The 24,963-nt window shown below is 48.9% G+C and overlaps 1 protein-coding gene across 1 annotated transcript; it reads right to left on the reverse strand.

Moving 5' to 3' along the window:
* Positions 1–354: 354 nt before the first annotated feature.
* cdh6 (cadherin 6) lies at positions 355–24,963 on the reverse strand. Its single transcript, XM_035528341.2, has 12 exons — positions 24,833–24,963; positions 15,202–15,552; positions 13,006–13,300; positions 12,567–12,686; positions 11,259–11,432; positions 10,557–10,744; positions 10,213–10,463; positions 7,759–7,895; positions 6,398–6,519; positions 5,006–5,123; positions 4,621–4,872; positions 355–2,664 (listed from the first exon to the last, which is right to left on the reverse strand). The coding sequence occupies exons 2-12, from the start codon at positions 15,421–15,423 to the stop codon at positions 2,156–2,158; spliced, it is 2,388 nt and encodes a 795-aa protein (XP_035384234.2). The 5' UTR covers positions 15,424–15,552; positions 24,833–24,963; the 3' UTR covers positions 355–2,155.

The raw sequence follows: 24,963 nt of genomic DNA on the forward strand, positions 1-24,963 counted from the left end.
AGCACCGAGATCTCAATTATAGATTGGTCTAATTAGCTGACATTCTGTGACAGGCAGCCGGCCCGGGCGAAGCTTCCAGTGGCGGCCATGGAAATCAGACCCGTGGAGAATCATGTTTCAGTCATATCGAGGAGTGATAGCGGGTTGATGCCGAGGCCATACAAACCTAAGCTGTTTTCAATCATACACCCAAGTTTAATGATTAATCCATCCTGCAGACACTGGAAACGCGCGACCTGATTAGTTGGGTTTGGTCAGGCGGCTCACGGTGACCTCGGTTTAGTGCAGGTGCTTTAATTTCTCGACGGCCTACTGAACATGCGTCTCAGCAAAAATGAACTTATCTCACAGACGTTCTGTAAAAAGAGAACATTTATTGTAATGAAAGTAATCCATTTGTACATCGTATGAACTGCAATGGGTTCACTTTTTAAAGTTGCACACCTCCAAAACACATTTAAAATGGTAATATTGGACAAACATATTTCAAGAATATTTAGTCATTATGTTATGTAATATAAATATTTAGTACAAAATATCACAAGATTTAAAGCAAAGTAGTACATGGACATCGCCTAGTTTCCCAATCCACTGCAACAATGCACTGTTTCATAGAACCACGTTTTTACAAGTTAGCGTCATTTTTACATCACTGACAAAGCACAGGAATATTGGATGTAAAATCTGTATGCTGCGCACGCCTAAAACACAAATATTTACCTGCCCTTGCACTGCTGCAAGCCCAGTTCAATCATATGTATATTTTCATCTTTTCATCCCCCTCGATAACTGAGGTGGTGGATGCAATTCCAGACTCATTTTGCGGCTGGCAGAGAGGGCAAAATAACAGGGCGGTGATTTATTTTAACATCCCGGTCATACCTCACCGTCAGACTGCTGTGATTATCATTCACAGAGGGGATGAATCACCTGTGTTTCATTACTTACAATGGCGGCCGATAGTTTCTTTGAAGAGCAGAGGATTGGCAGAGGAACAAATTTATTAGAGAGCATAGGTGTGGAAAACACTCCTAGCTTTTTGACCTTGTCTTTCATAAATTAAATGCATGGCAACCATATGCATCTCCAAACCTTTATCCTACTGTTTTGGCAGAGCATACTGTATCTGATGGTTTTTTTTTTCTTTTGCTTAGATATTTGAATAAGATAAGTTAGTTCCACTTGTCTGAGCAGTAAAAGTGGGAGAAAAAAACGTATGGATGTTTGGTTTCGGCACAAGTCATTAGGTGAGCACGTAAATATGTTTGTCTTGCGAGGGGGGGATACAAATTTGGAACAGTTCAGGCAGACATGTGCCAAAATGCAGCATAAATCCAAGTAAACCACATTTAGTGTTTATAATGAGTAGATGATTGGATGCTTCTGGCATTTTTTCCAGTGGATGATGAAAACCAGCACCAATCATCAACTACCCCCCCCCCCCAATAAAAATTCTTGAAGCACGGTCTGCTCTTGAAGCACTATGTACGAACAGATTTAAAAAAAGTAAAAAATGAGCACATGATTGACGTTAAAGAGCTAAACTGTGATCTCAAACACACAGCCGCTAACACTTATATAGAGAACGTTTGTGAGCTGCTTGCCACACGCCGCGGCCTGGTGGAGAGGAGACCACATCGCTTTCGTGTTACTTCCAGACACGCTCGTGGAGATGTCGGTAAAGCTTTGGTGGCAGCTCGCTAGCCAATTCACTTCACGCTGGCTTCCAAAGGCTTTTCAAGTGATGCGACCTCTCGCCGCTGCTAAACTGCTTTCGGCAGCGTTTCTCAGGACGGAGTTCTGAAAACGTATAGTGGGCGTTTTCTAAAGGACATTGGCAGCAATACGAAAAGTAACATGGCCGAGGAGCGTGGCGCGCTTTGCCAATAAAAGTCGGATTATCCAAAAAATATGCCACACAGCGATAACCTTCCTCCCAGAGAATTACGCGCAGAGGAGGAGCCGACGCAAGTCCACGTGGAGTTCTCTTGCACTCCTTAATGCTTTAGCCTTGCAGAGTAAACGGTCAACAGACTGGTCCCGCGGGGTGACTGCCTGTGTGTCGGACAGAGTTGGGGTCTGAAGACAAGGGCACTTTGTTAGTGTGGAGCTCCGTCTGCACGCTCCGCGCTCGGGGGATGGCGCCACGGCTCTGTTAGGAGTCCCAGTCATCGTCGTCCCCCCCGTACATGTCGGCCAGCTTGCGGAAGCGCGGACCCCACTCGCTGAGGTAGTTGTAGTCGTGGGCTCCGTTGGACGAGGCCGAGCCCAACGAGCTGAGCGACTCGGCCACAGAGCCACTACCCTCGTAGGCGTATGTGGCCAGGGAATCGTAGGGCGGCGCCGCGGGACTTCCGTCGTGCTCCTGCACTCGCTGGCTGATGAAGTCCCGCACGTCACCATCATCCCGGGCCGGCGCAGCGGCCCGTCGCGTGACGGCCGGCGCATACAGCGGCTCCGAGGGGAGGATGTCTCGCCGCAGTTTGCTGCACTCCTCCATGGCCTCCGGGTGGCGCAGTGCGCCGATGTCGAAGGCCTGCGTGTCCTCCTCGCCACCGCCCTCGTCGTTGTAGCTGACCACGTTGTCTCGCACGTCCTCCTTGGACATGATCAGGGGCTCCTTTTTCTTTTGGCGCTTCATCGCGGCGAACAACACCACGATCACTGGGGAGAGAGCGAGAAGCTTGTGGTTATTGCGGCAGATAACAGGCGAGCACCAAGGAGAAGAATGCGGACCCGCGGCGGGGTTTTCCCACTTCACCGACTTCTGCATCGTTCCTTTTTTGAAGCCACAGTGGTCAGTCTCCTGCACAGGCTGCCCAGTTAACCGGCCCTGATTAGGAGAAAAAGCCCCTGGAATTACATTCGAACGCTAGATCTGAATACCAGTGGTGTCGAGAAAGAGACAGACACGGACGACAAGGGGAAAAAAAAAAAAAAACGGAACGTGGAGGGTTTCGGGAGAGAGGAGATTTAATCTTTCCTCGCAGCTTCGGAACAGGCAGGCACTGTGCGTGGCAACAATTCAACAATTTCAACAATTATGCCCTCCGTGTGCACGATGGCCTGTCACCTGGGCTGGAGAACCGGTAAAGAGTAAAGAGGCAGGTAGTGCTACCGCATGCGCCTTTAGTAAGGGGCACCGCACAGACGCATAAAATAGGGCTTATTTAATATCGCTGAGAATGAGCTGACTGAGTATCCAAAGGGCTGGGGCACACTTCCCTGCTAAGAGCGGTCTGATTAAACGTAGGCACAAGTGCTTTCAACAATTGGCAAAAATTTTGCTCCGCAATGCAAAGCGATAATATTGCACTTTTTTGTTGAATTAATTTAAGACGGATTTAATTTTGAAATCTAGTCATTGTTCTTCGGAGTCCTGATTCAAGGGCTAACAATGAGCATACGAATCACATGGACCGTTTAGGCGTGCGAGATCTTCTCTCCCCCTGTTCACATTTTGCATTCAGGCCAGATGTGCACGTTTCCGACCACCGGAAAAGTAATTAATCTAATGCGCGAGCAGAGAGAGGCGCAGACTGACGGGCAGGAAGCACCGTCTCCCTGAAGGGAAACTGAAGGATGGATGAGTACTCAGACACGGCACCAACAGATCTGGAGACAGAGAGAGCGAGCAATGATCAGACTGCTAAAACCATAGAAACGGTGGGTTCGGCCCAAGGAGGACGTGGTATTTTGACTGGGGTTCTTATGGGAATACTTGGAGGGGGTGGGGATGGAGGGGGGATTTTTGATTACCATAGCAACAATGCAAAGCATCAGGGCTGTGCCTTCGATATGTCTCTGATGCGACAGTAGCCTTGGTGACAGCGGATCGAACGGTGCTGTGGTCATCGTATTTCAGGATCATTTTTAGCTATGTTTAGCTTCACAAGCAAACTAGTAAATTGCTAGATGTGTAAGAACCCCTCATTTATTTCCTTATCTGTAGATCAGATGACCTCATACTAGTTATCTGCCAAACTCATTAACTGCTTCTTTATTTACTATGCACCTTATCTCTTAATTAATGAGTCTGTTCTCACTGCCTGCGGTCGTTTATAGAATGAAGTTGAGTGATTTCTTCACTAGATGTAAAAAAAAAAAATGTTACCTGTAATTTGCAAGTCCATGGGCATGATTAAAACCATTTACCTAACAATTATTAGTTTTGCACAGAAAGGCGATGGCCTTGTCAGTCCATTTCCACTGACGTAAAGCATGCGCCTGGGTCTATACCAGTGGTCAGAGCCCTCTTCCTGCAGAGTTCAGTTCCTGTCTGCATCTAACGCAAGGTCTGCCTACATCAAACATCTGATCCAACCAATCAAGGTCTGGAGAAAGTACGGATTAGCAGGATGAGGTGTGTGCGATCAGGGGCAGGGCTAAAGAAAGACCACGAGGAAAAGTGCTGATCGACACCAGTAGTCGGATGGTTCTGCATTCATAACCTTTGGCTACACTTAGATTATATTTCAATTTCATAAGATTAAATAGCAGGCAGGTTGTCCAAACGATTAACTTTGTCATATGATACCAATTGTTGGCGAAAGTGTCGGTACACTGGGGCTAAACTCTGGCCGGAGGGGTTGGGGTTGTGCGGCGTGCCGGGCCACTCACGGAGAAGAATGAGGATGCAGAGCAGGATGGCCACGAGCGCCCCGGTGCTGAGGCCTGCTGCTCCCCCCAGGGCTTCTGCGCCGCATGCCTCCATGTTGCCACTGTGGTCGCACGTGCACACGCGCACCGTCAGCGTGCCCGTGCTGCTGCGCATGGGGAAGGTGGCATCCGAGATCACCACGGCGACTGCGTGCGCACTCTGCTGTGTCCGCCGGAAGCCTGTGCGGCGGGTGAGGATGCTGGCGGTGTTGTCTGTGGAAGAGGAGGTGGGCAGACAGGGCAAACTGAAGCGGGTACAGGCTGTAAGCCGAGTAGGCGGGGCTAAGTGTGCAAAGCCGAGGGGGCGGAGCCACTGTAGGGTGATTGTCCTGGACAGGCCACTCACCGTCATTGTCTCGCACAGAGAAGTTGGCCCTCACGGAGCTCTCTGGCGCCAGGCTGAAGTAGAATCGGTGTCCCCCTGGCGGCTCATCCGGATCCACCGCGGTTATTGTTTGGATTTTCTGACACAAACCATCGACAAACATTTTCTTTACGCATGGAGCAGCACGCACACACTTACACAGACACACACACACACATTCTATTCAGCTACTTGCTGAGTTTAGTCAAATGGTTTGGGGGGAAAAAAAAAATAAAATAAATATATATATATATATATATATATATATATATATATATATATATATATATATATAAAATTTGTGTCTATATATATATATATATACAAAAAGTAAACACAAATAGAGTATGATGAGTCAGGACAATAGTTTTTTCCCACAAAAGTAAACAAATCAGAAAATGCAGTGAAATATTCAGTCTCAACTCCTACAATCTCAACTCCTACAACTGCTCACACGCGCATACACTTGCACAGTGAGTTCATCAGGAAGGAGTAGACAGCTCGGCGACAGAGCTCAGGGTTGTCTCGTGAGGCCACCAAGGGCGATTCGAGGTTAAACGTCTCGCTGCGGGCCACATCAGCAGAAAGCTGGGTCTAAAATTGAATCAGCAGTCCTCCGGTGCTAGGCGGGTTTCTGCCTGTTGGGCATAGCAACTGGCCTGGCTCCTGCCACCACTGGCTTGCTTACCTTCCCCTAGGTGGTACGGCTAGCCTGATCAGTGGGAAGAAAAACATGCGCGCGCACTCCCATGCATGCGGTGGGCCCTAATCAGCTTCCATTTTATGCACAAGCAAAATGCATGATGCTGTGTTCAATCATTACCATCAAATGACTGTTTAATTACATAATTTTTCATTTTAGCCAGACTTGAAGTCTGAATCAGCTGCGGCGCGTCTGGGCGACTGGTAGGAATAATGGCACAGTGAAAAGTGCATTTGCAGGTCTCTTGGTGGAGGAGTGTTTCTGGGGGCCGTTGCCCAGTGGACGGGTCAGCGAGCCATGTGATGATGGATAGCAGGTATGGCGTGCGATGTCAGGCACCGGAGGAGAGGTGGACAGTTATTATAAAGTGCCTGTGGTAAGTGACAGCCTCTGTCATCTACCGTGACACATAATCTCATCAGGCATGACAAAAAAAGGACCCGGTGTCTAATCCGCAGAGGAGAAATACTCATCACTGATCTTTGTCATCACCTGAGGGGGGCACAGAGTCCCACAGAGGTCACACAGTGTTCCAACACTCGCGCCTGCTTTAGGCTGACACGCTGGCCCAGTGGCCAACGGGTTGAGGTGATCCAGTTCCTGCCAATCTTGCACCAAAATTGACACGTTCACCAAAAAAAGCTTAACTGTCTATTTGGGTGGCCCTTTACCTGACCGGCCTTGCCGTTTTCGCACACAAAGGTCTCGTAAACGGAGGCCAGCGTGGGGGCGTTATCGTTGACGTCCAGTACGCGGATGTACACGGGCACTCTGCTCGTCTGCTGGGGGTTGTCTGCCGGAAACAGAAGGGAGTCCTTTAGAATGCGGCACGCCAAATTGGCAGTGCATGGGAACGTCAGGCACAGGCCAGTTAAAACAAGCTTGACGGCCAGACAGTATTTGCGCTGCAAATAAGTTGTAATTTCGTTTTGTATATAAAGGAGACAGAGTCAAATATTTTAAAAATGTAAACCTGCAGTTAGGATCATGTTGCTAGCACTAACATGCAGTTTTTTTTCAAGCTAAGATGACAATAGACTCCAGATACTCTAAGCAATATTCAATAAATTCACTTGCTTGACATAATACAGTTAACTAGCTCAGGAAATAATATATGTGCACGTTGCATAGAAAAACTCCCATTTATCATATAACAACACTAATAAGCGAATTAGCAAACTCTTAAAAGGGAAGGCCAGCTAGCAGGTATGCTGTCATTTCTCTGTGCTGCTGAACAGCAACGTTTGGGAAAGGCTTCCCTTGAATACCAAGTTAAAACACCACCTTAAACATTCTTCCAAGATCGTGGGTTCCTAAGACCTCCGCATTCCCTGAACTACAGTGAAGATAATGGCCGGCAAACTTAATATTCCCAGTCACCACGGGGTCAGACTAGAGATGCAGCGCGCCCCGAGGAAGGCTAGCGTCAGAGGATTCGAGCTTCTGTCTCACCCCATCGTGAAATAAACGTGATTGAACGCTGAGTGTCAAGTGTGAGCACCACTCTCTTCAATATTACCATACGGACAGTGAAATAAACTTGTTGTTTTGCTTGCTCAAAATAACATTATACGAGCACAAAGCTCAAAGCCTATGCATCTACTGTGATTATACTAAAAATATTGAATGGCCATGTCATATCATATCATCTCATACGATACTACAGCTCAATAAGTAACAGCAACTAAACATCAAAACCATTATTGAAATCCTACATGCAACTAAGTAACGTAACTGGATTGTATCATGCGATATTATGTCTTAAGTGACAGATCATTCTAATGGCAAAGGATCTAGTCAGTCAGTAGTGTGTTTCTTCGGTGTTCAGTACTTTGGTATAAACTCCAAAAGATCCTTGTTCAGATCTTGACTCACAACCAGCTACGGCTTTGGGTCCGGGCCAGAACTTATGGCTGACTTTGGGCCAGGCTGGAGCCAGATACCCCGCTTTTTCATCTTCTGAGACATGGATTAGGGCAGAGAAATCTTGAAATGAACATCAAGGTGGGACCTGAGTGTGTGCGTGACTTACTGAATTCCGCCGCGATCACAGAGATGTTATGCCATGCAAGGTCCTCTCGGTCGAGAGGTTTCTGCAGGAATATAGACCCGTTCCCGGAATGCACGTTAAAGATCCGGTCCACGTCTGTGTGCCGATCGATTGTGTACCTGGAAACGACACCTTTCACTGAATCAATACTCTTAACTATGGAGTGATGTAGCCATGGTGGTGCATGTGAAATGAACAATCAGGCTTCGTGTTGAATTCCCCCGTGTTAAACGAACAACTGCGAAGTTGAATTAACTCCTCCAGTGCTCATTTAAATTCCGCTTGGCACGAACACAGCTGACGTTGATTCGTTGCGGGAGATTTTCACCGGGCTTAGGGAGAGCTGGTTAGAGCCGGCTCGACCATACGGTGACAAAGCCAGGGCGTGGTGACCGTGCCCACCTTTGGACCCGTGCCGTCTGGGATGCAAACGTGCATTCAGATGCAACTCGGCATGGCAGAGCATGCGTTTACCCTTCGGAATCGCTGTTGCTCGGCCCTCTCCTTCGTGCTCCTCGGGGAGCACACCTGTCTGCTCCACCCGTCCAGCGTGTCCCTCGCATCCCTCCACCCTTATCCGGGGTCACGCCAGAACACGCATCTGCGCTCCGCTTAGGTCGGGGCTCTCGCATGCATGCCCCGATCGCCTGACCGAGGAGCCTGCTCACGTATGCACGGTTACCATCCTGAGTGCCCATCTCAGTCACAGTGCCCTCTGTCATACTGGCTCTTTGGTTGGGTGGGCAGAACACGTTTGCCCACCTGGGGTTTAAAGCCAGGCCTGTCTGATGATCTGCTCGCTATGCATACTGAAGTTCCACATACTGAAGTAAAAGCAACAAATAAATAACCCAACTTTAGTAAAAATGTGGCAGGTCGATGAAGTCCTGATACTTCCAGAACTGTACTATACTTACTCAGATAAAACAGTATCTAGGAACACAGGAAGTTAAGTTTGTTAGGCGATGTTCTTTTGATGATATTTTTGGTCTCACATAAACCCACGTAGCACCAACATGAGAACATAATGAACCTCCCCACCACCACCAGTAACAAGTAAAAAGCAGATTGCCTTTCTCCCAAATATATAGGAGTATGACGTAATGTGCTATATTACAATACTCCAAAAAGTAAAAATTAATCAGGATTGTAGTTAAATACTTTAATTACGGAGCAATCACACAGCAATCATATATTAATCACGTTAAGGCTCTGAGAATCAGTGAAACAAACACACACACACACGCACGTACGCACACACACACACACGCACGCACGCATGCACGCACACACTTGCACACACGTGCGCAAACACAGAGGCTGAAGGCCACTCATGCCCTGTGCCCAATTGTTCTCATCTCAGCAGGCGCTCACAATATTGCTCCTTCAGACTCAATCATTCAGGGGGACTGCTCAATTTGCTAATTATCGTCCTGATCTCCGGCAGGGACATGGCTCCCGTGTATGCCCACCCGCCCTGGTGCCTTTCTGATAATTACAAGCCCCCGAGTCCCACTCTCTGTCTGCCAAGGCGCTTTAATTGCGCTTCCGCGCTTTGCACTTATTTACCGCCGTCTCCGGAGGCGAGGAAGACGAAGGGCTCGTTTATTGGAGCGGCGAGCCCGCATCGCCTTCGTCGTTGGCCAGCACTGGACAGCGATAATATCCTCGTTTATTCTTATAAAGGAAGCCTATTACGATTATCTCGACGAGTGCCTGCAATCAAGGGACCTTTCGATTTGAAGTAGCGCGCGGCACGGGCACGCTGTCGGGCGACTGTGACAGGCTGCGGGGCGCAAAGTGAAGCTGTGCAGGCAGAGGTCTCGGGATCGATGAGGACGGATGCTTGCGCACGCTGCTGAGTCAACACTCACATTAATGCACACGAGATTACTGTGAAAATGCTGCATGTAGATAACATTCATCTCACAGAAAACAGCAGACATAAATAATAATAGCAATAACAATAATGATAATAATTATAATTAGCCAGCTATTATTATTCTGCATGTACACTTCAAAAGATTCCATAAAGAGGTTAAAGTACTGACATGGTTGTGAAAGTCGCAGAGGAGATCACGTTCTCAAATCAGGTGGAGTACGCAACTGAAACAAACTAACCAATTTTTGTGATGCTTGTATGTATTAATGACCAAAATGTAAAAAAAAACAAAAACAAACAACAACAAAAAAAAACTGATTTGGGATTAGGTCTTCTCTGGTAACACAACTGATGTTCTACATCAGCAGTTTTACTTTAAAACGCTTGACAAATATGACCCATTGTGTTTGTATTGTATTTGCCAAAACACACAGAGCTCAAAATGATTTGACAGTATCTCAGGTCACTGAGACCAGGGGGCTAGCACACTGCAGCTGTGGGAGGGGACCTGGGCATAGGGCCGGGCGGGGCGGTCGGAGCTTGGGGCCGCTTACTTGACGGGGACGCGGCGGATGTCTGGGTCAGCGGCGCTGACGGAGCTCACGGTGGTCCCCACGGCGGCATCCTCCTTCACCTCCAGGACGTAGCTGGGCCGCTCGAAGCGGGGCGGCTCGTCCACGTCCTCCACGCTGATGCGCACCATGGCCAGGTCCTTGGAGTCCACGCTGACGTAGCGCGGGTCCGGGTGTGTGTTGCGCACCTGCAGCTGCAGCGTGTACGACTTCTTCCGCTCGTAGTCCAGGACCTGCAGCGCGAGGGCGGGTGGTTAAGGGCCGCCCTTCTTCAATGGCCTGCAACTCCTCTAAAGGCTGGCAAAGGTTGCCATGGAGTCGCTTACCTTCTTGACGGTGAGGACTCCCTCCTGGGTTCGCCCGTCCGTGGCTATGTCGAACGCGTCCAGGCCGTCGCCGCCGACCACGGTGTAGTCCATCTCGGCATTCCTGCCGATGTCGGCGTCCAGGGCTCGCACCCGGCCCGCCACGGCCCCGGCCGGGGCTAGCTCAGGGACGCTGAACTGATAAACACCTGAGGGCAGAGGACCACGGGGGTGGGGGTGGGGGGGGGTTAGAGGTAGGGAAAAGATATTGAGGAATAATTGGGCTATGCTTGTTCTGTCCATTGTGATCAGCATTATCACCCTGACCCGATGCGCTCTGCGGAAACCGGAATGCCAGCTTCCCCTAGTCAATGCCCCCCTGCACCCCCGCACCCTCTGTGATCCCGAGCACACCCATCATGCGTTCTGATGCTTGTATTAATCAAAATGTACCAAAAAGTAATAAATTGATATTGGATTGAATCCCATATCTGTACCACTAGCGTTGTCCTATATCAGCAGGTTCACTAAAATGACCCATTGTGTTTGATTTGTGCTGGGTTTGCTAAAACACAGAGCCAGCGATTGATCAAAATGATTTAGCAGTATCTGCGTGACTCCTTAATCACTCGTTTAGAAAAGCACATACGGACAGAAAATAGGTAAACTAAAGCAAGACTAAAGAGCCTTCGCAAAACCCCAGTGTGTGTTGTGCGGACTTACTCTGGGAGAACTGGGGGGGGTTGTCGTTGACATCGGTCAGGGTGATGTTGACCGTGGTGATGCCCGTTAGGCCTCCCCGCTGGCCCGCCATGTCCTTGGCCTCGATCACCACCTGGTATTGCTCCCTCTGCTCCCGGTCCATATCTGATGGCCCCAGCGCTGTCCGGATGATACCTGTGGGGAACACACACGGTTTGGGGGATTTTCAGTTATTTTCTGGTTATTCTTTGGAGGTGCGGCATGCACTGTGTAAGTCGTGGTTGCTGATGGAGGATGCGGCGAGCGATGCGATGCTGAACACTGTGTGCTACCGAGACAGATTAAAGCCGTGTCTGTTCTAGCTGAGGCTGGTGACTGAAGGCCCACGGTGCTCCTTGGGGACGTAGTGGCAGACGTTTCCATAGCAGCTGCCAGAACGGCGCAGCGCTCTCGGGTACGGGGTGGTACCAAGCATCGGCGCAGCCCCGGCGTGGGCGAGTTTAACCCAGCGGCAGGATAAAGGCATATAAAGCACAAGCGGGCTTCCTTCAGACCCGCCGCTTTGGACCCGGCTCTCGGAAATAGACGGGAGACAGATGATGGTGTTCTGCTTCAGCTAGCACTCGCCTCCTCTCTGAAAAACCTCTTTGTTATGTGGCGGCAAAAAACTAGCACTCATGGCGAATGCAGAAAATGTAAGGGTGCGGGCGACCGGCTGTAAAGGTACCACAGGCGTGGACGGTGCGTCTGAACCGTGCACGTCCACAGGAGCACAGGAAAAGCCAAGCGAAGCCGATAACTCCTGCGCTGAATCACGCGTGCATTACTGTTGTTCTCAATGCCGCTAACTCTTGTCAGATTAACCGCGGATCCTGATGAACGTGTGTGCCCCCCCCGGCAGCCCTAAGCTCTTCTAGGACGGCTATGCGATCCTCTACATCGTCATTTGTGTCACATCCTGGCTAACCTGTATCGGTGTTAAACCGCGCGCTAATCTGCCACGCAAGCTTTTGGGCCGAGATTTTGCCTTTGTTTAAAAAAAAAAAAAAAAAAGGACCCCACTGGAGATGTTCCAGGGTGCACATTAGCATGATTAAACAAGCGGCGCAAGTCTGCTGGCCTCCGGTGCTCGCGCGTTGCGGGACGTAATGACTGCCTTTTGCGTTGCCGAACTACTGTCGTTCTCTCGTTCTTGCCATCTTTAATTGTCTCTCCTTGTGTTTCACCGTCTCTGCGCGTCTGCGTTGCCTGTGTCGCGTGCGCTGTTTATCTTTCTCTGTGTTCTTCAGTCTGTTAATGGTATAATGGCACAGCTGCGGATGCCCTGACCTGTGTTGGGCTCCACTGAGAAGTATGGGTGGCCCTGGCTAATGCTGTACACCAGTTTGGCACTCATCCCGAACATCTCGTCGTCGGCGTCGTGGGCTGTGACCTGAGTAACTGAAGTGCCTGAAAAAAGAGAAATCGCAGAAAGTAAGTGATTTTACCCAAACAAACAACTCCAGTGCAGATGTCACTACCTGTCATAGATGCAGTGTGTTTGTACATAAACATTAACAGCACATAAATTACACTTAATGACTTGTTCCTTTGTTGTGGTTCAACAAAAGGAAGACAAGGCTGTGTCAGGTAGGTTACAAGGAGTGAACAGAAATATAATTAGAATATAGACTCAAAATATTCTCTGACATGAGAAGCAGTAAATCTGTTTGCAAATATAAACTGTATCTGCTGCATATAAACACGTCCGTGGCGGGAAGGGCCATACCGATATGTGACCTCTCGGGCACACTGGCCATGTAAACCTCCTTCTCGAACTTGGGCTCATTGTCATTGATGTCGTGGAGCTTGACGATGAACTCCGTCTCGGGTTCCAGGGGGACGCCATTCCTCTTGTCGACCGCCTGGGCCCGGAGTATGTAGGACGCCTTCTCCTCGCGGTCCAGGCTGCGCGTGGCATGCAGGTCGCCCGAGGTGGCGTCAATCACAAATATCGTGCCGGCTCCTTCGCCCGTGAGCACATACATCACGGTGCCGTCTCCCCGGTCCATATCGGAGTGGAGCTGGGAAAGAAAAGGCCGTTGAGGCAGTTCGTCAGACACCCTCTGCCTTTGGCATCTGCCTTTGGTTGATAACGCTCCTTAGAATGTGTATTACGTTCAGGATTCTGGAACTTGTTTCCGAGGCAGCTGTTCTTATAGGAAACAACAGAATACACTTAAATTACAAAAAAGAAAAAAGGAAGTCTGCTATCTGCGGGTACTGCAGGGCAATATGGGAAAATGAGGCTGCGGAAAATTGAAATCTGATTGCTTATCACATGAAAGTAAGGAACATCAAATATGCAATTAAGGTGAATACATATTCATTACAAAGAGAGCCATTCCCACCTGCTATCTCTGTCTGGAGCAGACCCTTTTCCCATGAATTTCATGAGCGAAATCAAACAGCGCTTTCCCTCACATCCCTAGAGAGGGGGTGTTTGAAAGCTGCCTCACCCTCCAGAGTCATGACATTCACGCCAGCAGTTTGAGAGAGGGAGCCCTTTTACTTCTGCGTGTTAAAAACCTGGACCTGATTGCTGTCAACAATGGCCTCTGAGGACAGAGAAGGAGGACTGATACTGCATTATCTCCACAGTCTGAGTGGGCCGCTCTGGTGCTCACGTTCTTTAAGTGGGTCTTCTGGCATTAATAACACTGTCATAGAATGCGTCACCCCTGCTCTTCTCGAACCGGAACGTTGTGGTGAGGGCACATTAAAAAGGCAGCATGTTGGCAAATCTGAGTGTGTGCTCAGACAGTGGTCCTTTTTGCATTGCCCTGTTCCCACTCTGGAATGGCATTCCGGTTTTCGAACGGCCCACAGCTCTGTAAGAGAAGGGGTCTTTCCCGGCTTGGAGAGGGTGCGCAATCCACCTCTCTAATCTCCTTCCTGGCGCATACTCGAGGCTGAGTCTCGTGCGGAATCTGGCCTGCCCTCACGTCACCCCCTCCACTCACCCCCCCCGAACGCCCTGCTGTGCAAAGGCCCTCAGCAAAGCAAGACAGACCCTGTGCAATGGCGCTGAAGGGTTGTTTTTAATCATGTATTCTAATCTTTGATCCTTTGTCCAGACCCCTCGTGTTGGTGAGGGCTGGAAATGCGGCGGGAAGGATTTGGCTCCTGCTGTCTCCCTGCTCCTTGTCTCCGACCTGGCAGGAGCCGGTGTGGGAGAGCGCTACTGTCTCCCTGAGCCCACGCGTTTCATCTCTCGCACCACTCGTTATTAAGGGCAGACAGCGGAGAGACAGAGGACAGAGAAAGATGATGAAACTCCCAGCGCTCTCCACCGACTTTTCATTATTCCGATCCTATCCGGAGCCGTATCAGCTCCCGTAATGAAACAAGGATACTCGCATACAGTGGGAAATACAGTATTGGCACACCGATGAAAAATTCAACGCCTTGCTATGGTAAGGCTGTACCATCTGCCATTGCTTCCGAATGTTCCCTAGATGGGGGACGCTTGCAGGAGCCTTCACATTCTTGGTGTTCTTACAAATTGGATAGTGACATTTAAAACACACCTGCACTTGATCAGGCTCGGAAAAAACTCTTCGCTTATCTTCAACCTTGTTATCAATTGCTCCCATCTGCCCATCATCAAAAATCTACCTACATAAACCACTGTAAACTGATGGAAAGGTTGAGTTGAGAGTTTTAAGGTATCAAAGCAACAACATACAGCGGTCGCAATGTACAATATATTGCAACAGGATAAAACATAATGGAGAATGCTTTATGCAACATGGTAAAGACTGACCTGTTTGACCAGAATTTTTCATATTTGCTGGGTCATATGAATTCCCTGAACCATCAAAACAACTACGGGAACGACCACCGTCTGCGCGTCCCATGAGTCTCTCAGCACATCGGCGTGAATGAGAAAAGGTGAAGGGGCCGGCTGCAGGCCATGTCCTACCTTGCCGATATACTGGTAATCCGTGCCGGTGTACTCCTCCTGCAGAAAGAACTGCTTCCACATCCAGCCCCTTCTGGAGCGCCTCAGAGTCTCCTCACCTCCTTCCGGCCTCCGCCGCCCGGTCCCCTCCTCGCCGAGCGTCCCTTCGGGAAGTGCCCGGGCGTGCGCGCTCCGGGCCGCCCATGCACACACCCATAACAGAAACATGGCCCAAGTCCTCATCCTGGCTGGCCCCACCGTCGTCCGCAACTGTCGTTGGTCCTATCTGCCCAGGTTCAAGCCTCGTCCAGTGCAGGCGGCGGCCACCTTCATAGTCCGCTTCGCTGGCGGCTGGCGGCAGGCACACGGTACCTGTAAAACCAGAGAAAGTCAATCTATAATGAAGGCCTCAGACTGGACCGGCCAACAACCGGTGGGAATCCTTTACTTTTTTTTTAATTAGAGGCTGGAGATGACAACCATCTGCTAATTAAAAGATATCGCTTGGAAAAATATGATGGCAATTGGGCCTTCGTAGAGACTTTGTAGAGACTCAGGCGCTGATATCTATATAATTGGTATCCCATAATTTAGAGAGTGCAAAATAGTGCGCTTAAGGCTCTGGTTTTGCAGAAGGCTGGTTAGCAGGAGTGTGATAACTCTGATAATCAGAAACCCCCCACCCCCACAACATACACACAAAAGCCATTAGCTTCTGACTCCAAAAAACTCTGTGCAGCAAGCCAATGGCTCTTGCAAATCTATTATCAATTAATCAATGCTAGTCCACTCTAACTGTCCTGCTTCTAAAGACCGAAACACTTACGTAGCAATCGAGTTAGGAAAAAAAAAAAAAAAAACGCCAAAAAACCCTCATGTGGCCACAGAAATGTTTCGCGGTAATGGGGGGGACAGTTTTATCGGTGGGCAATGGGAGAACAGCGTGGTCCCACCATGGTGACCCGTGGATTGGAAAACGTAGAGACAAAAGCATCCCGTCGCCATATAATGATCGGCAATCACCGCGCTTCCCGTGACCGCATCAATCATAAGCCCCGTCTGCTGCCCGCCGGCCAATCGCTGGCCCTCTTTATCGAGTGGATTGCAAATGTGATTGCGGTGGGTAGGCTGTGGAGGGCAGACAGCCCTCGCCGCTGTGGACCGCGTTTAAGTGCCTTTTGGATTTTGATTTACCATATTGCCAGTGACATTTGCATGCGTCGGCCCATCGATACGGGGCGAGAGAGGGTCTCCCCGTGTCTAGGAAAGGGAGGGGGGCGTCGGAGGGAGGCGACGGCGTCGGGCCACGGATTGTGCTGAAAAGGCGGTACGGTGCTGCTTGTCTGCTGCCTCAGTACGCCTGCCAATCGGCGGCATCTCTCCGCTGAGCTCTCCATTTTGCTCAGCTTTATGAATTGGCTTAATTGAATAAGTTAACAATGGATACTGGGTAGTATTGATTCCGCTGTCAAAGCAGATGAGCTCGAATGTACCATGGGACCCCTACGATGCATATGTGTGCAATTGGCTGTGTGCATTTGTGCGTGTGTATGTGTGTGTGTGTATGTGGGTAACAAAGAAAGATAAAGGAGATGCAGGCTCTCCCGTGTCGCGCAGCCCTAGTTTGTGGAGGCCGGTCTTTATGGATTTCTTGGGGTCCAAACTCCAGAGAAAGGGCTTGGTGAACACATTAGTCAAACCCAGGGAGCCATTTTGCACAACTCTATGACCTGGCAAATCCTCTGACACAGTTGTGGTGGGAGGGGCCGGGGGGGGGGGTTAGTCAGCTAGATGTTGGGATGTTTTTGTGGTACTAAACTAAGCACACAGAGAGAATCAGATCGGTCTCTAGTGCATGCTGAGTAGGTACCTGGGCTTTATGTCCTAACTACACATGCTTTGGCAAGTTACGATAACAATAAATGTATTTTCATATCCGTATCACAAGCTAATTAGTAAGGGTGGCCTATCCTGTGTCTCCACTTAGACTGCTTTTGTTTCCAGACAACTTAGCATGTCGTCTGACCTTGAGACATCAGCCGATTCATTTTTTTTGTGTGTCTTTTATAAATGCCTTGTTTTTATTCCCCCTCAAAGACACGGTCCCCTCCGTGTCTCTCGGGAACAGCCGAGAAGGGCTGGCCCAGAGAGGTTACGGGGACTGACAGGAGAGAAGAAGACAGTTGGGGTGGATGGATGTTGTGGGTGGTGGTGGTGGGGGTGGTGAAGAGCAGCGACACCTGTGGAGGACGCAGGGAATCGAGGGGGGTGCGCGCGTGCGTGCGAGAGAGAGAGTTCCACGGCGCTGCCCTCTGCGGCAGACAGCCACGCCGCTCCCCCAAGAGTCCCGTGGGGGCAATTAGGAGCGGGAGAAGGAGAATGTCAGCCACGGGTGGCGACAGGTAACGAGCCCTGCTGTGGGAGGCGCAGCGGAGGAGGGGGTGGGGGTGAGGGGGCTAGGCATGATGGGGCCGGCTAGCACCGCGCACGCTGCCTCTCAGTCTTCCCACATAATGAATAACGCGCTGGAATATCGCCCGTCAGCTAGTGCGCCGGGGCGCCATGCCTCTTAAATAGGCCAGCCGTGTTTTGTATGCCTGATCCCACGTGATAACGTGGCTTAGTTTGATGTTTGATTACCTTGTATTGATATACGGATGTTGTCCCCCCCCCCTCCCCCCCGCCCGAAGGTTGTCATGCTGGCCACGTTGGCTAGCCCTCAAAACGAAAACGCAGGGGCTGCAGGTGGGGTCCTGTCTCATCACGCTCATGCGTCACGCACAGAGACAGGCGTGCCATGCTGGATGGCGGCCGGCCCCTCTCTCTCAATGCCGAGCGCCGGGCAAGGGGAGGATCAGGTGGAGTCAATTGACTCGGGGTGCCACGCTCGAGCAGAGCCGGGCCGATCCTGTTTCCATTCCATGGACTTGCTGGCCAGGCAGCCAATCCTGTGTCATTCCCCCAGGGCGCTGGGGGCGATCGATACGCATCGATCTGTCTGTTTGGGGGGGAAAAAGCTGTCTAGACAGCTGGGTTTAGGGATGCTAAGGTATCATTTCTACTGCGTTGCTTCTAGAGAATGGTGATTGATTTACTCACCTTGGTCATCAGTTTACCACGGTGGAACTACTGTCCATTTCCCACACCTGTTCGTACCGGCCTGCCGCCATCCCCTTCACGGTTACACCCCATCTGCAGAGGCCCGATGAAGTCGGTGGTGGTGGGGGGGACCTACTTCTGGCGGGGTCTGGGGACGCGTGTTCCCGTCGCGCTAGCGGTACATTGCTAATTCTGCGCTTATGACCACTTGTTGAAGGTGGAACGAAGCCCGGAGCGTGCGACTGCTGGTGCGCCACACTGCCAGCCCATACGAGGCGTAATCCTGTGGCCTGGTCCTGGTCTCCGAACAGACGCAAGGGTCCCACAAGTCCCCCTCCCCCGCTAATCTCCTCCACAACATGTTGTGGAGGTAATGGATTAGAATGTTTGAGATGCTCCCTCCTTCTTCTTTCTTCTTTTTTCTTTTTTTTGCTCAACGGGACGGTCACATGCGCTAATAGAATTAGTGTCAGGGAGTGTTGCCTGGGCCAGATGGGACCGCTTAATTACCCAACGCAAGAAGCCGTAATGGGGTGCGTGAATGACGCTGTGACTGTTTCTTCTGCTTGGCCTGTGAAGTGGTCTGAAAGAGCTCGCTTTTTAAAGTGCACGCCCACCGCCTGGCGAACGGAAACAAAAGAATTCCACCCTATGTGCTAAAATCCGGCGTTCCCAAAGTGCCCATTCAGGTGCGTGGCATTCATACGCGCGAGGGGCCCTACCACAGTGACTAGGGGCCAACCGCAGTCGGAGCCCGTACACTGCCATTGTCTGTCAGTGCTGTTCAAACAGGAACCGCGAAGCCCCTGTTAACCTGTGTGTGGTTGAGCGTGTGCAAGCCCACTGGTGCGCTTCCCCTGTTATCCAGAGGCTGTATTGTGGGTTGTTTGTTTGGGAATGTCTGAGTAGGGGTGGGGGGAGGTGTGGGAGACCCCCATGAGAACCGACGCTTTCGTCTCTGTGGGAGCTCTCGGGTCAGCGGCTTCCCCTCAGCACCGTGCTTCTGCGCCAGAATGCAGTTCCCCTATTGCAATGCAAATGTGCCTCTCTCTGTGTGTGTGTGTGTGTGTGTGTGTGTGTGTGTGCGTGTGTGTGTGTGTGTGTGTGAGAGTGCACGTTTATTTGTGTATTGCGCGCTTGCTTGTCAACTTCCACCCCACTGACAAATACGCAAATCAGGACTGCACCCTGCTAATAGAGTTGTTGACGTAGTCAAAGTCAGGGTAAACTTTTCACGGGTCATCGTTGATATTTATTGCGTGCGTTTCCCGCAGGACTTCGGCAGTCTGACAGTGCCATTAACTCATCCGAAGACTCTGACCCATCTCGGAAGTTTGGAACTTCACTTTGGTAATCACAGCAGGCCTGCACGTCAGAGTGGCATCTCCATAACTATTCCTGCGTAGGAATATACTTCAGTTTATGGGAGAGGATTTGGTTGGGGATACCTGAATGGGAAAGCTTGCACTTTAAGTAGTACCTCTGGAATAGTGAAAGTCTATAGCTCTTGTTTTTTTACACCCTTTAAGACTGTATGTGTTTTTTTTAACAAAGTAACAATGCTTTCATTTTAAAAGGTCACGCAAAGTCATCTTGATTGCAATCACAATATAGTCTGACATTTTGATTTTGTGCCTTACAGTTTAAGCTCCAGAAGAGAGAGAGAGAGAGAGAGAGAGAGAGAGAGAGAGAGAGAGAGAGAGAGAGGAAAGAAAAACATGTATCAACAAAATTAATCGATAATGGCATTTATTGACATTAACAACTAAAGAAATAGAAATAAAAACCCCAGAGCTCTACAGCTACAAATAAATGAAAGCCTATGGCAGCATTTGGGAAATTTCTAGAAATAAAATGTGCCAGGGTTGTTGGAGGCAAATCCAGAAGGGAGGTTAACAGATCTTGATTACACTGTTTTGTCCTGTTCTCCTGTCCCCCGTTCCGTGGCTCAGCCGCAGTTGTCAGGCTCTGATGTTCTGTGGGAGAGCTGAACGCGCTGATCCTGGACTTTTCGGGTTATTAGTTCGTCCTTGCCTTGCCACCTCGCGTACAAAAGAAACGCGTTTGTTCTGCCAGGGCCCGAGCTCATCCGCTGAAATAGGAGCGCGAGTGGCCCGGCCCGCCGACGCGTGTGGGTGGAGCCGTGTGACCTCCGCGCAGCTGCGCTCCCGTCTCCGCCACGGCAACCAGCCTCCGGCGGCTGTCAGTGCGCGAGGCATCTTTCTGTCGCTGATAGCAGACACGGCTTGAGGGGAACAGTTCAAGCGAAGATATACAGAGTGCTGTACCGTAAGGACCTCGTTTAACTGGGATTTCGCAGCAATAAGCACTTCCTTTCCTCTACGTTTTTTTTTTTTTTGGCGAAATCTGGCCTGTTGTACGTAGGGTTCACCCGATACCCTTTGAGATTCACCACTGCACGGCACTGGGTGAGGTGTCACAGGCTTGGTGAGATTCGCTATTCAGTCGTGCCACGTGCCGCTCATCCACTCTCAGCTTGAGCTGACTCGTGCAGTCAGAGAGAGCAATCAATTGACAGATCAAAGCCAGGAGGGAGGCAATCTTAAGATAATGCCATTAGGCTAGGCCTTTGTCAGTTGAGACTGAATGGGAAACGAACAGAACTGGAAATTTGCCTTTTCACAGCTGCAGCTTTGAGAGTAAATACTTGCATACATTCCAAACTTGGCACTGGTCTACCACAAACTTCTATATATGCAAATACGCAGTTGGCTACGTGAGATTGTTTATGTGAGATTGTTTTCATGGGGATATTTCATTACATACTTTTTTATCTTTTGCAAGAGACATGAAAAAGCTTGTTGTAATTAATATATTAGTAATTAAAATGATTCATATAATACTAAGTACAGACAAGTATATTCATTAAAACTAAAAAGAATAACTCTGGTTGCCAGAGGATTAAAGTGTGGAGAAGTCAAATATCAGTGAGATAATAAGAGATGAGATTTTTTTTTTAAATGCTGTTTTCATTACAGTACTGCAGGATAGTGTGTGTGATAAACCTATAGTCAGGCTTTTCTAACAATCCTGGCTTTGTCTGTAATGTTAAACATGGTAAGCATATGAGGACCTAGAGAGCTTGAGCTTCCTTGAGAAGAAGCGGATGGCTCGGGTAGACCCAGGAAGTCTTGGACGTCCGGAGGCGGCGTATTCGTTCGAACCCGCAGCCGCCCGGGCGGATCGCTTCAGACTCGGCTCGGCTCCTCTGCCCGGTCCCGAGCCTTTCCGCCATAAATCAAACTATCCGTGAGGAGAAAGCAGCCTCTGCCCGCCTCGGCGATCAATCTTGAGGTGACAGGATCAAGGTGCCTTCCGTGATAATTTGGCTACGGTTGGGGGTTTCCTGTTTGCCTCGTAACCTCGGGGAGGGGGCTGCGCAGGAGGAGTGAAGCCAGGCTTTTCTTCACACGCACGAAACACGTGGGATGGCTGGACCGGCTTGGCCCTTAATCGGCGACGCTGTCCGGGGGTCACGGCAATTTCCATGTAAAACCCAGCGCCTCTGAGGTCGCCCGTGTCGCATGTTTGGTGACCAAATCGCGTTAAAGCTGACCGAGATGCAGAAGACTTTCTGACCTGGCTGGCTGGCACCATGACCCTCCCACTCCCTACAATCAGTATTCCTATTTGTCCAGGCTACACTATTCACAAAGAAAGCTGGCCCTACCCTTATATGTTCCAATACGCAGGCCCGGAATGGCAGAAATATTCATTATGCATTTAGAATTCCGTTTTAAGTTTGTTTTTCATCATCAATGCCATTTTTCTCCTACTCGACTGTGATCTGCCCTGTCTCTTCGCTCACCGTGCGATGTGAGCAGGATGGAGCGTGTCCAAACCCTTTGGACTCTGTGCGAGCTTTCCTGTAGGGATGCTGCAGATGAAAGGAACAGGGCCAGCCATTGTCATGTGTCTTAAAATGCAAAAATAATAGATGTGGCATCTGTTCTGTCTGTCCAAAAAAATTAGAGAGTGTTAGAGATATCCGCACCTCCTCCCCAAAAAGCAGAGCAAGAAAACAAACAAACAAACAAACAAACAAACATCCTAAGTAATGTTTTTAGTGGGAGTGTCTGGCCTGGGCCATGGGCTCTTGCAAAGATTTCAGCTTCCTGAATGAAACAAACTGCCACTTGTTTGTGAGCCCAATGATAACAACCACCCACCGCCACTCAGCAAATCCTATCATGGCCTTCTGTGAGGTGGAGAATTACTAAATATTGCCAGAAACTGATAGACAGGCAACATACAATCAGCACCCATGTTTTCAATAATATTCGGAAACACTTTTAGTCAAGCGCCATTTCCAAAAGTCACACCAACACACCGAAACCCTGGAAAATTCCGTTTGAAACTCTAGCTGTAGGAACGTCGCTGTTTCTTTGAAATGGCTGCCAGTGTGTTGGGCCACTCATTTATTGCTATCTCAAAGTGCTCTTCTTTGACATTGCAACAACCATGAAAAATTCCATTAGTGACGTAATGGCACTACACATGGCTTCATAAATCACTCTGGGGTGAAATTAATTACAGGCGTCTGCTAATCAGTGCTATCCAATTCCATCTTCTGCAGCAAACACAGCTGACTGTAGGCTATTGTCATGTCAGGTGACAACGGGCACTGATCTAATTAGCATACAAAAGTACTGGGAGCATTTGCATACAGACATTCTTTTAGCCTGGATGACTGATTCTTCCAACCGTTTGAAATAGAACAAGGAAAACTAAAGAAGTAAATACATCGGTTTGAAAATGCACACAGTTTCTATTTATTTATTTTAAAGATATGTACAATTTGCATGGTGAGGTCCTGAGCAGTTCAGGTCTCCAGAATGGCAGAGTGCTTAACATCTACATGCTATAGTCAGAAAAGTATGAACCAAGTACTGTCACATGTCATAAAAAATTAATTGAAACGTTACTCAAGGTGTCTTGTCTCTTTCATATCAAAAGTGAGTGAATGAAAGTAGATCATCTTCTTTTTATTAAATGGCCATTTTAGATTGATAAAGATCATTATGGTCAATTGTCCAAATTCAAAACATAAGTGTAAAGATCTTATGGGAGCGCTCTCTCGCTCTCTCTCTCTCTCTCTCTCCCTTACACACACACACAAACACACACACACACACACACACACACACACACACACACACACACACACACACACAATGAGTGCAAAATCATGCATGCTTCTTTAGTCTCCAGTCAGTTATTTTACATATAAACATTTTAAAAGCTGACATGCTGGAAACAATGATATACTCGCTGCAAACCAACATTCAAAATCCCCAAGTGTTGAATTAACAGTGCTGAATGAACTTTAACCGTGTTCATTTGTGTCCAGGCGGACATTCATTATATCAACTGTAGCTGTTCTGTTCAACACTTAACATTTTGCGCTGTTTCTTTCTTCACAAGTATGTAAAGGATCACATCAGGTCTTGAGGCCCACAAATCGGACCTTCCAGTAGTTAGACGATAAAACGCAAACATGGGATAAGACATACTGTAGATACGTGACAGTAGATATGCCAAAAGTGTTCACCATAAAAAAGGGGATGATAATAATATAACGATTTGACGCACAGTATAATCTGAGGAACGTTTTATATTGCGTAACCACGAATGATCGATTCATTATCATTTACCTCTTTATTAGCCATTGACAGCTTCATCTTCAAATCGACAGGTATACTGTGCATGTGTTGTACAATTCACCGGGTGCACGAACGTTTTCTGCGTTGATTAAACAAACTTGGTCTATCATAGAATTACGACGACACAAAGGCAAGATTAGACAGATATAACTGCGAGATATTGCAGGGCCTCTCATCGATTTATAGGCCTAATTCTGTACAACTGTATCTCTGTATGAAAGGAAGACCGGGGATATGTGGGCCTCGTTACAAACGGACTAAAATGAAAGGTTGCAGCAGTTCCACAGAACTACACGGTGCATGTAACAGTGAGCCGTCGCAAATGTTATTCTTTATCATCTCTGCCAAAGGAAGAGTTACTTCCTGCCTTCGCAGTCAGCAAAAAAACTTTAAACACGCATGAAAGAAGGCATATTTACCTACATACAGCGTGTTAAATGTGGTATATGTGCAACTAAGCGACGTAAAGTGACACATCGACGTAAACTCTTAAAATGATGACTAGTTTATTTATATATTCCATAATCCCGAAAATCCAACATAGTCTCACAATATATCCTCCAGTTAGGTACCCATCATATGTCTATGTAACATAAAATTAAAACTTCCGAGGAGTAGCCAACTGCGATCAAACATAGCCGAATACAACTTATTGGTACTTTATCAGTTTAATAGACGGCGTGTTCCACAATACCTCGCAGCCCACACAGCAACAACAGCATCGCGGACGAATAAAAGTCACGTTAGGCTACGGTGAACGGTATCTCCTCCAACTGCATAGTGGATTCGGTTCTAAAGTGCAGAACTGGTTAATAATTTAGGCGCAAAACAAACAAATAAGCAGCAAAAAAAGCCCCTGTCAGACTCACCGCAGTGGCGAGCAGTCGATGGTAGTCCGGGGTTTTAGATGCGTATCCTTTGGATGCAGCGCAGAAACTGTTGTTGCGAGCGTCGCTCGCCTCTCCCCCTCGCGCTTCCTCCCCTCCTCCCTTTTCCTCGC

The sequence above is a fragment of the Electrophorus electricus genome, chromosome 11 (genome assembly GCF_041902795.1).
Source record: "Electrophorus electricus isolate QZ-2024a chromosome 11, ASM4190279v1, whole genome shotgun sequence".
NCBI classification, from domain to species: domain Eukaryota; kingdom Metazoa; phylum Chordata; class Actinopteri; order Gymnotiformes; family Gymnotidae; genus Electrophorus; species Electrophorus electricus.

Bases quoted from the DNA above. Each gene is read 5' to 3' on its own strand.
- cdh6 (XM_035528341.2), bottom strand. From the start codon at position 15,423: ATGAGGACTTGGGCCATGTTTCTGTTATGGGTGTGTGCATGGGCGGCC. The intron at 6,520-7,758 runs GTAAGTCACGCA...TGTTTCCGGCAG, and splicing joins TGTGATCGCGGCGGAATTCA to ACAACCCCCAGCAGACGAGC. The intron at 4,873-5,005 runs GTGAGTGGCCTG...CCTCTTCCACAG, and splicing joins CTCTGTGCGAGACAATGACG to ACAACACCGCCAGCATCCTC.